Raw genomic sequence first — 12,573 nt, 5'->3', positions numbered from 1 at the left:
ATAAATATTGACAAATACAACTTCTGTTTAATTAACAAATGTGTAAGAATTTTCATTCAAATTTTTGTCATAATATCACATAAAGAGACAGTTACTTACACTAGTTGCTGATAGTGCCTCTGAGGCACTAATAGAATATTTTACACTTATTAACACCCAGCTAATCAGGACATATTAAATAGCTGCTAACTAAACCGGCCAGTAATGTTTTAATCTTATACAATTATTTATTAATAGAATATTCATTTACGAGTCAATTGCATCAATTCTTCCCAGTGTTTGTTCTTAGTCCTTACATATTTTGCATAGTCAGTAAACAGCCGCGTATTTACGTAGCGACATTGTCATAAAACATATTTTAAAGCTCTTGAGCTCTCCAAGGCAAACAACGAAACTATCGTTAAACTAAAATAATGAAGAACACATATTTTATTGTTTCTATTTCAAAGAATAGTCTGTAAACAAAAATACTTCCCATAGGAATTTATGAAGCTGAAATTGACAAAGTAAACTGACAAAAATTGTAATAAATTACATTTTCAAAATTTTCAACGTCTTTAACTAAATCGTTCAAATTGTTTCACTAAATAAGAAGCTAAATACCTATGGTATGTGCATCGTAGTTTATTACCATGGACATACCATATTTAGCTAGTAATTCCGCAAATAAGATCGGCATTCTGAGTCCTTGCAGACAATTTTATTTATATTTCCACCGCTTTATATTCAAACACCTAACCAACTCATGCTGATTAGGAACTATTCTAAGAAAACGAAAGAATAGACAAGCAAATTATATGCATTTTGCTGCTCCGTTCGCATATTTAGAAGAAGTCAAAGTCCCCATTTCCTGTGTTTTGATTTAAGCGTTTTAATGTCTGGAAAAGTATATTTAGTTTGGCATTATTTTGGCAAATTGACATCACAATCGGCCCGAAATAAGCTGAAAATCCAACAATAGTTGGGTCCAAGAGAAACATTGTAAATCTATTCACAATATACCTACAATAGCGTTGGTCACGGAACCAAACTGTTTGGAAAACAAATCTCCGTTATTTATTTATTTAAGTCATTAGAGCGCGCTGATTAATTCAGATGGGTAATATTGTTGGATAGTATCCAATCTAGCCAGCTATATGCGAATTAACTGCACTAGCCGCAGCTCTTGACTTTGTCCAAAACGGTTTAACGCATCAAACAAGTATTTCTACTTCGATAATATGTAAATGCCGAATTAAATCAATGCATGATGTCCAAGATATTGGTAATATTAAGCTTTTTAGGTTTAGGTGAACACTCTTAGTTTTCTTATTGGTTAATACATCTTGTCCATGGCACATATTTTAATACATTCATGTATCCATCCATGTTAAAGGATGTTGCATTTACATTTCGAATTACATACAGAATACAGCAGGACGTGCGCAATCCTTCTTCTTTGGTCAATAATTGTTACGACAAAGATAGCCTAACCAAAAATAGATGACCGTTAGCGTGGATTATAACCAGGTTGTCTGTTTGACAGCTCATTGCCTGGTTTAAGGTCGCACTAAATTTAGGCGCCATAAATATTGGGTTATGAGTTATAGCTGTGTCTTATGAGTGTGATTTATTCGGTCATTTTACTGCATGAGTGTGTTCTTTTATTTGCAAGAGTTTTATATGCGTAAATTTTGTTCGATGTAACACTCAAAGTTTTATAGGTTTTCAGAGTTTTGTTAAATTATGAGAATTTTGATCATCTTATTCAAGATATTTCGTTCTCTAAAATCATATCCAAATATTTTTCCACGTGCCACACTGTAGATGAAAAGAACAAAGTAATACTTATACGTTTGTTTTATCACTACTTTCGATTTTGTTGCTATTTATTATGAACTATAAAAATAGCATAAGTACCTACCTATCTATAAATTGAAATAACAACTAAAACCTAACCCAAAATAATTTAAACAGAACACAAAGTCTCTGTTAATACTTTTATGGTTATTATAATTCGGAAGTATAAATATTTTATGATTGCAATTTGCGGCTGCATAACATTTTCATTGCCAATTAAACTATTTACAAACATGAAACACGCTTCGTGGGTTTGGTACAAAACTGTCATGTACACTCATATTTTCTTCGTACATACATGTACGAGTATATCTACTTATATTCTGATATTCATTCGAAGCTAGCGATTTCCCTACTGTCATTTTGATTTCACTGCTTACCCTCTTGTTTGTTTTTCTCTACAGAGCTGTCCCCTAACATGGGTAATTCTAGAGGGAATAATATCATAGGGCAGAATTACTATAGGCCTTTAGGGTTGCTTCGAGGATATGCTTGACACTTATGAAGTTTCGAATATTAAGGTATATACTAATTACTAATTAAGAAGGCTAAAAATGTATGTGTATTTGTTGTACATAGAGCCTGCTTAGCTTAACAGCTAGATTCGAATGAAATATTTATAAGAAGGTTTATAAGTAGCATATACCTACTTCTCTTATCCCGGACAATGTAATTAAATAATATATAAATAATGACTAGACATCGGATTATATGCATTTGCATATTTGCATATGCAAATGCATAAAACTCTCCAATTACGGCGTTAGTGCATATTTTAGCCTTTTTCCCCAATCGTGCATATTTCGTTAAGTAGCGGGAGTTTTGATTGGTCGACTAACCTTTATTAGCCAATCAGAACGCTCAGCGAGTAAAAAAACCCTATTTTGGCATGGTAAAATGGCAAAAAATTACAAAATGGGCTCCATTTTAAGTAAATTATGAGCCATTCAAAATAGGGCTAGATTACCCTTTTGGGGCTAAAAACTTAAAACACGGGTTGAATTCCAAAAAAGGGCTAGATTTAGCCCGGAAAAGTCTAAAGTGGCAACACTGGGCTCGCGGGTGATAAACGTCACAAATTTGCGCTCGAAAATTTGGTAAAAATGCTTAATTGTATATTGGCACAAAAACTATACTTAATTTCAAGAAAATTTCACTGTTTTTGTACAATCTTTGATTTAAATATATAAAAACAATAAAGGTTTTTTGATTTTGTATTGTGCATATTTTAGGCATATCAGTCGTTTTTAGTGCATATTTCGGCCTTTTTTAGTGCATATTTGCATGCATATTTTGGCATTTTGTTAGTGCATATAATCCGATGTCTAATAATGACTATAAGCTCCTTATAAGTGTTAATTATGGGATAGTTATATGGCAATAAATGTTACATTGTACAAAATCAATAACTTGTGTGTTTTAGAAAATATACTCCGAAAATATATGTTACTAGCAATGCCCTGCGGTTTCACCCGCATAGATAGCGATATCTTTACAGTGAAAAGTCTACTATAGGTCGGACTATAGGTTTAATTTTTAATCACATGAAAATCACCTTTACCCCGTCCCGCACTACGGCCTTTTTTTTTGTTTTAGTGGGGAAATCTTTCATAGATACCCACGGCCTCCCGGGGAGGGGCCGTGGGTTATGTCGGATTCCTACCGACCAAAACCCCACTGTGTTCCGTCAAGACGCATATTGGTAGAATTCCTCCGTGACCCCCGCACTACGGCCTGCTCGAACAGTATACCTACTATTTTCTGTAGATTGACACTTTTAAATTCGTTATATCTTTTGAATGGAATATCCAATTCTTTTCATTTAAAAAGTATTTTGCTGGTATTGAAACAGTCTATAATAAAACATCATTTAATGGGATAAGGATTAATATATGTGTATGGATAACATGGTTTGATTACTGTCGGCACTTCTATTTACTTTGAAAACGTAAAAAAGTTGTTGTAGTAACATAACTACTGAAGATGGACATATGGTATCGCGGACTTTCTTGTAGATATTGATCCATTCTATAATACTGTAGAACATTTTTTTGTTCTATCTTCAATAGATTCCGCAGCGCACGCGATGACAGAAGTTTTATTGAGGATTTTTTTACACCTTGGGTTACATTATTGCATTTTTGGTAAGGATCTCTAATTTTTTTGAAAATGCAATATAGCCTATGTTGCTCAGTAAAGATGCAGCTTTCTAATGGTGAAAGAATTTTTGAAATCGGTCCAGTAGTTTTTGCGTGAAAACCATACATACATACATACATACTTACATACATACTTACAAACTTTTCCTCTTTATAATATTAGTATAGATTATTGAAAGACCGTCCGCTGGCTCTCCGCCAGCCATCCCATGTATGTCTTGTTCATGTAAAATAGACTGATTTCCTTAATATATCATTTAAATGTTCGTACTACGTGTACAAAGTATCGTCATAATTTTGTTGGTATAATGAACTTTTTTTTATAAATCGGTTTTCTTGACGTACCTACCTATATATATTTAGGCAGTTTATTATAATAGGTAGGTATCATAGCTTTCGCCTTTTTATTAAATTTTCCGGTTTGGACTGGTGAACTTGTTTGGATGATTACGAAAATTTCGGCGGGAGAAATGCTGCATGAAATAAGAGTTATGAATTAAATGAAAAAAAATTTTGCCTACGCCTATTTGAGAGTCACCATCCTATTGAAATATTTAACTATTTCGATTTAAGAGCAAACTGTAAGAACGTATATCTAGGTATTATGAAGATATATTTGCAATTATATTATTAAGAGTTAGATATTTTAAAGAGGAATGCAAATTGCAAACCCATAATATAAAATATTATTTTAAGGTCCCAGTAGGTATGTTTACACCAGGAACATGTTTTTGTATTTTAAATTAATTGTTATGGATTAACAAATTCCTCCACTTTTATTATAAAATTTATATACACCATGACTTGGACAAAAATTCTTGGCACCCAATAAAATTGTCAGAAAATTGTCATTTGTTGAATCTCGATGACATCTTCAATGTTATGCATGGTCCACGGACATATTTATTGCTTTCAAACATTTTTATATCACATTCAAGTATTTAGTTTTAGTAATAATCTAAAACCAATGGCAGATTATAGAAGATGAACGCTTGTTCTCATAGAATTTATAGAAAACAAATGAAAGAGAAATGTGATAAAATACCCCATACGGAGTTTTACAAGAATAGACCAAAGTATTCAAATCTAGAAATGAAAATATGAACTTAAATTTTTGAATGCTCATTTTCACAATTTAGTATCACACACGGCAAAAAAATCAACCTTGAATCAAGATGATTAAATAAAAATAACATCGGAACAAGTCAAAGATTTATAAGCTTGCTACTTCCTGTGTAAATTTTATAGGTACTTAAGTGGTGGATATTATGAAAACTATAATATTTCGCCACAAATTGCCCTAAGCGGGCACTATTAGTAATAGACGTGGTGAGGAAAATCTATTCAATTTATTCGTGTTTTATTAAAAATTACCAACATAAAATATAAAGAAATAATTTCGTACTTATATTATCATATCAAAGTTTGAAATTTCCATATTTTATTTTAAAATAATGATTGATGAAAGAAAGTAATCATATGAAATGTGAGAACTTAATGTCCAATGGCCAAACTTCTGCAACACTTTGGTTTACTTTTAGATCATCGATCATAATAGCGTAATAGCATCACGAGTAATAATATATTTTTTATAGCCAGCCTTGTGCGTAAGTGCAGGTTATCTTGAATTCGTCTTAAAATTGGCATCCTTTAGATTACTTCTAGTTCTTTGCAAATGGCGCCTTCTAAAAATAATTATGCATGAAAATGTTGATCGATTAGTCTATTACTTTTAAGCTAGTAAGAAAAACTAAAGCAGTTTGGCTCAGTTCAATGTTTATTTTAATTGAAAGAAGCAACAAATTAGGAAGGTCTTTAATTATCAAACTACATAAATTTTGTCAATTGATTCAGTAATTAGTAATTATTGTAAGCTTTGTGTTTTTCAAGTTGGAACAACAACAAGACAACAAAAAAGAGGAACGTTCTAGTAACGATCATAGTTGTTTGAAAAACTTGAAATCTAAAGCCAAAGTAAATGAATGAATCAATCAATACATCTAAAATGTTCTTGAATTAAATTAGTCTATTAGTCAAAAGCTAAGGTTACCGATATAATTAGTTATAAGCTCCAAGTAGAGTTGGACAAAGGGTAAATGCCACGGCACACCTTCGTATTGGACCTCGACCTTCTTTAATCTATACGAAGTTATGTCACTGTCTATTGTTATGCACTTGTGTGATCGTTCTTACAATTTATAGAATCTATTTGATGACGATGGAATTAAAAAAAACTACGTTAGAAATGTATTATGAAGATGTGCACTGGTTTTAAAATGGATTGGAAAATTTACTAGAAAACTTAAAAAGTAAAAGATTGAAAAATGTAGATGTAGAAATGTAGAAAATGTAGACATACAACCAAAAAATATTTTTAAGCTATTGCATAGCTTCTATCGCGGTCCTTGAGCGCGGGGACCGAATCCAGAAATTCCGTAACGAAAAAACCTCACGCTCCCCACTCCGACGGGCACGGAGGTGTGGCTTGAAGGCATAGCATGCAATAGCTTTACCGCGGCAGTCCCCGAGTGCCACACGTCTTTTTTATTTAGTAGGTAGCATTTAATTTCCACCAATTTAAAGGATACAAATAATTATAATTCTACAATAACAATACATTTTTAATCTAATTGGAATCTTGTCAACTTTCTAAGATTATTAGTTTTATACTAGGGTCTCCAAAGGTCTATAATCTATCTGTCATTTTATACATAATTTAAGGGTCGTTCCAGAACTCATTAATGATTTTAGATCTAGAACGTGTTTCTGAGATATTGTGACTAAACCTGTCTTCTATTTATAATGCCCTTTGATGTGTGTCTATCCACAATCCAGTGTCCACTGATGTCAGCTTAACGAATTATCGGCCTTATCTGTCAATCGATTGTTTTTATTTTTAGAGCGAGTTCATTTTTAAAATGTTTGTATCGAATTTTTGTCAACAATGAAAGGGATCTGTAGCAAAGATTACTAAATAGTTACTGCTGTAGTTTTATCGTCAATGGTTTTAGAAACATTTTTCCCAAATGTCTTTCTCCCAAATTTTGTTAAAATCGAGCCCAGTCTCATTTATACGACAATCACCTTGCCGAATCATGTGAACTTAATATTTCAATCCATCAAGCATGATTCAAATCGTACGATACGATAAAAAATGATTACATTCTTCAAAAATGTTCAATGATTCGTAGGTATCGCGATTTATCATGTTTTACAAACATCCACTATTTGTAAAACATGCTTCATTAAAGTCAACAGGTATTTCATTGTTTATTTTGTTTTGTTTCAGACAATTATTACATCGCACAACATTCTATTGTGTGCATGTGACTTCCCATCATGTTTTGCAATGTTTAATAAAACAATTAGGTATAAGTACACGACTACGCCTATTATTTTATTGTAATGGGATCTTGCAAGCTAGTGTCTATTGCCTTATTAACATATTATAGTGGTATATTTTTTCTCTCCTTCTTCATCTATATATTTCAAATAGTATATTATACCTAAAGTATGAGTTATATTTAATTACATCAACGCTTTCTGATTGCTAATGTTAATGTTATTGTCATCTATCCAAAATTAAAATCGTTAACATTCACATTTTACTCGTGTATTCAAGGAGCTCAACATTCGAAAATGCAGATGTATAGAAAGCACTCAATAATGTATCTGTTGTTATTCTTTGATCCGCCTGCTTCCAGTCTGTATTCCCAATAATTCAGGCAAACCGCCAGAGCATTAGCTTTGATTATCCATAGGAAATGCTTCACTTTTGAAGTAGCAGGTGGCAGAATTGAATGTTATGAATGAAAATTATTTGCGATCGCCTCCGCTTCCGAAAGCAATAATATCGCAGGTGGTCTTGGAGATGGAGAGAGCTGTCTAGAATTAATAATATGAGAAAATATTCCAACCTCGTTGTATGTAGATATGGAAAATAAATAAATAAATTCTTTGCTTTCGCGAAAAGGGCATGTAAAGACGAAAGCGGGTCTCAGAAGGTCGCAAAAAATTTTCTTGTCTAATATATTATGTTACTACAGATAGTAAATATGAGTCTTTAGTTAGATAGTCTAGATTAGATAGTCTTCTGATTCTGTTTCTTAAATAGTCGAAACATTTCTGTGATTCTTTAAAAATCATTAGGTGTTCGAAATAAAAGGGACTGCTTTATATTGCTAAACATCGAAGATATTGATAGCTGAAGTAAGTAATAATTCTCATAAGAGCTTTGGCACGTCTAATGGAACGAATGGCCGAGCCCCTGACGCCATTTACTTTGCAAAGCAAGCTATTAAACTCAGTCCTGAGGTGTGTTGTGGCATTCAAAATATTTACATTAGCTGATACGCGTTCAATGTAACGTCTACTTTGATGTTGCATTATTAGTTAACTATTAGCCATTGTTTAATATTGTCTTGTCACTGCCATCTTTAACAGTGATTATAAGACTCACTTTAAATAACACGTATCTAGTATTGCTAATTATTATTGTGAACTACAGTCTACAATGTCTCTTGCCGCATGTAATTTAAATTGTCCATCAAATAAAATATATCCACAAAATCAAACGTCAATCTAGTAAGAAGCTTACACGAAATCCAGATTTTAGAATCTGGTACATTTATGACTAAATCTTCATAAATAATATTGATATTGGAATAAAGTCATCTTGCCAAATGTATCAAATCAATCATCAAACAAAATGCAATGAGGAGCAAAAACATCGCTGATACGTTTTACAACTCATAAAATAGAATTTAATTTGCGAAAACGTACGAAACTTGTACCAATAAAAAGGCGGTTAAAATCAGGATTTATAAACGACATGACAGAAATACACGCCAGACCCTCATTACACTGGAGAAATTTTTATGTTCCGCAATTGTTTTTCGTTCGGTCACCTATTGTGGGTTGTGACTTGTGAGTAACATTGCGCACGTAAAGCTTTGCACTGCATGTGGCTGTTTTTACATCTGTTTTCAGTGGAATCTGATTCAAAGGAACAGCTTCTTGATGACTCTTCTTTCAGAAATTGTTGGTGATAATAATTTCTTTCTATATTTTGACAATTCACAAGCACTTATTAAAGAAGCCTAGATGTACCTATGAATGAAAAAAATCAAATAATTTGATAATCACTTAAAATAAATATTGATTGGGTTCGCATAAAATATTTATTTTTATTTAATCAATAAAAAAGAGCGAAAAAGTTCGTGTAGAATGATGTAGGTACATCCAAAGAAAAAGAGGAGTACCCTATGGGAGTACCTAAATCTTCACATTCCCTACTTTAAAGATTTTCTTGAATACTTATCTACTTTGATTCTGTTTGCAATTTGTAACATGCATAGGAGATCAAAGATCCTCGAACTTCACAAAAATAGAATAAGAACTAAAGCTTTGAATACAATTTAGGTGAAGGTGATAAAACCTGCAATTTCGGAAGTAATTAAGCATTACTAGAACATTCTACAATTCGAATACATGAGGTCAAAGCACCGCAAACATTGTTCTATTCCTAGCTTTCAAAAGACGCCTGTCTACATGAAAATATAACGGATTATATTAATTCTCTTTAGAATTAAAAAATAGCTACTTGACAAAAATACAAATTACCTACATGTTATCAAAATCAATATGAACATTAATTCATAGCTGGTTTGTATTTCTTAATAACAAGAAAAAATAGCATAAGCGAATTAAGTTTTCCTAATTTTTCACATTTTTTTATAACTTACGTGCTATAAAAGAAAAACAAAAATTTCCGTAATTTTCTCACTTTAGGTGATGTTACCAGCGCTTAAAAGTTTTATTGCCATTAAACTGGATGACTGCTCGTAACCTTAATAATGACACAATAAATGACCGACGTAGAATTCGATTATTTAGGGTCGTCGTTCGTGAGAGGAAGATACACCTTTGCTATGTTTTAATTAATTTCCTATGGTCGGCTTCATTTGCAAGCAGAAGATCCTAAGAGTTAATAATCTCAGCATCATCATCTTCATCTTTAAAAATGTCTCCATTGACCATTACGCAAATAGTATTACATTTGTTTGTTGCGAATACATACAGGCTACAGCGCGTCATATATCATGACGCTTTGGACAAAATGACTCCTTTTAACTAGATAAATCATTTATAATGTAATTAAATGTCCTAGGTGCAATAAACCTTGGAAATATATTGGTGATATCTGCTAATAGTCTACGCTTAACTGTGCTGATGTCAAGGTAAATGGCATTTAATTTTATTGTGCAATATATTTCATACTGAATTATGGCAATTGCTTTCCTGTATGATGTAGTCTGGACAACATATTTTGGGTGTAATCATGTCATTGCTATAATTCAATCGTTACAATGTTATTTTATAGCACTCATATTAAAATTTATTTGGTCTACATCAATAATTTGTTATGTCGGTGATATTTACCAGGAACCTTCTGTACTATTTTCTCACACACGAAAATAGCAAAGTATGTTCAAATATGTGATTAGAAGTGAAATACTACGTATATCAAATATCAATATGCATCGGCTAAGGAACTCATCACACTTACCGTATAACCATCTCCAGAACATCTTCCCGTTCGAACACCTTGCAATACAGATGGAGAATCTTAAGGCAGGTGTACTGGAGCCCCGTCCAGGTGACGTCAGCAGACTTCAGGGCCTGGTCCCAGGGGCAGTTCTCATGTCTCGACAGGCACAACATGCCGTCGCGTTCCGTCTCCGTTGGAGGCATTTAATCTTTGGTCAATGTTGATTCTTTGGTAGTTTTAATCTATGAGAATGAAGGAATTGCTATACCGTTTGTAAGTAGAAGAGAACTGAACTTGAGCCAATGTTACGTGTTCATAATAAGCTTTTACTCATAATGATATATTAATTACATAGAGTTTTGCTCAGTGAATAGTGTTAACTGCGCAGTTATCTCAAATGGTCCGATCGTGAAGTAATATTACCACGCGATTTTATTAATTATCGTGTTTTAATATTATGATAATGCTTTTTTAGAAAATTACAATATTAATAACTTTTCTTTTTGTAATAATGCGGAAAAATGCATATGATATTTTGTTTGATGTTTGACTTTTATGGTGCTTCATTGTAATTAATTATATATATCCGCAATTTGAAACCTGAAAAACCTTCAATGAAAGAACCGATGTGATTGCAATACCAGTTAGACGCTTAGAATAAATATTATGTAGGCCTTTATCCAGTTTACATGAAAGTCATACCGCAGTATAAAACTAGTTTTATATTAAGTTTGCAGATAATATGTTAGACTCAATAATAGAAGTGGTAAAAACCCAATAAATACTGAGCTTAAAGTGTGATCATTGAACTTGTTCCCTTCCATAAAAGGCATGCAATACCGCCATGAATGTATGTTGAACTTCAAACAAAATTGAACCTTATTAGGACAAGATTAAATAGTTTTTATTTTCGTACATTCAGCAGATGTAGAGTTACTAGAAAAACTTAGTTATTAAATTATGAACTTGAATGAGCGTAGGTATATTCTTGTATTGGTTTGTATATGTAATATAATTTTAGTTAAATTATCTTTTAATACACAACACAGAATATTAATACCTATTTAAAAACCTATATCGTTAATAATAGTTTAATTAATTAAATATATCCTGGTTTTCTGGCTCAAGTCACGGCTTATTCATTCGAAGATATTTTTTCACAAGGTCTCTTAAGGAAAACATTTTTATCCGGACAAAATAAGAACTCTGGAGTCAACAATGAAGAAGTTTTTATAACATCTCAGACATACCGAGACGTTTTATTTTCCCATTGCATTGAACCAAAAATTCAATTAAAGGAAGCATATCGTTACAAATTGTCCAATAAGAAAACTGAGCGCTCGTAGGAAGTTGTAATTTAAACAATTCATTGTTTGAGACACGTAGTATCTTCGACTGCGTAAGGGCAAAATTGTCATTTCTGATGCTGTTAAAATGTATTGCAATTCATTTCTTAAAGTCCCCTAGTTACCTAATCGTATTTTATAAAGATTATCTAATTATTTCAAACTGACTGCACAGTAAATACTATGACCAAGTTTTAGTTACTATTTAAACAATGTCGTTAAATTTAATTTATAGTATCTTCAAAAATTATGCTTTATTTAAGCAATACCATGACGAAAAACTCAAAGAACTACGTAATCCTATTACGTTAATTAAATCTATAAATATTAATTTTATTCGTGTTTATCCATCATAAACAGCACTAACCTTAATAACTGGGTAAAGTGACACACTTGTCACATTTAAAATGAACATGAAATAAACATTATTCGTTTATTTGGTCAACATGCCCTTTGTTGGTTATCATTTCTTTATCTTAAATAGTAAAACTAAAACGTATTTGGATTAACTCGTAATGATTTTCAAAAAAGCAGTTTATTTCAATGTTAATTTTTTATGGTTTACACGTGTATTACAAGATTTTTCATAATAACGAAAGTTTGTGGTTTAGGCAGTAGGCACACATTTTAATTAAATAGTTACGATGTTTTAGGTATTTGGTTTGAACTTTTGTTGGAT

The 12,573-nt window shown here is 32.0% G+C and overlaps 1 protein-coding gene across 6 annotated transcripts in view; it reads right to left on the bottom strand.

The window, feature by feature from the left end:
• Positions 1-12,573, bottom strand: part of Lmpt (four and a half LIM domains protein limpet) — a 133,031-nt gene that overhangs the window by 47,416 nt on the left and 73,042 nt on the right. For 2 of the 6 annotated variants that reach the window (XM_089700504.1, XM_089700505.1), the window contains exon 2: positions 10,567-10,790. The exons of 1 other annotated variant lie outside the window; for it this stretch is intronic. In XM_089700504.1, coding sequence (XP_089556630.1) covers positions 10,567-10,751 — 185 coding nt within the window. In that variant the 5' untranslated portion in view covers positions 10,752-10,790. Of the gene's footprint in view, positions 1-10,566; positions 10,811-12,573 lie in introns of all 6 variants that reach the window. 3 more of the 6 variants (XM_089700507.1, XM_089700508.1, XM_089700506.1) reach the window with 2 other exon arrangements.

This window comes from Colias philodice, chromosome 11 (assembly GCF_061535455.1).
Source record: "Colias philodice isolate Cphi_HAF_F1 chromosome 11, ilColPhil1 Martin Lab GWU primary, whole genome shotgun sequence".
Taxonomy (NCBI): domain Eukaryota; kingdom Metazoa; phylum Arthropoda; class Insecta; order Lepidoptera; family Pieridae; genus Colias; species Colias philodice.
This window is presented reverse-complemented; position numbering and strand designations above follow the sequence as displayed.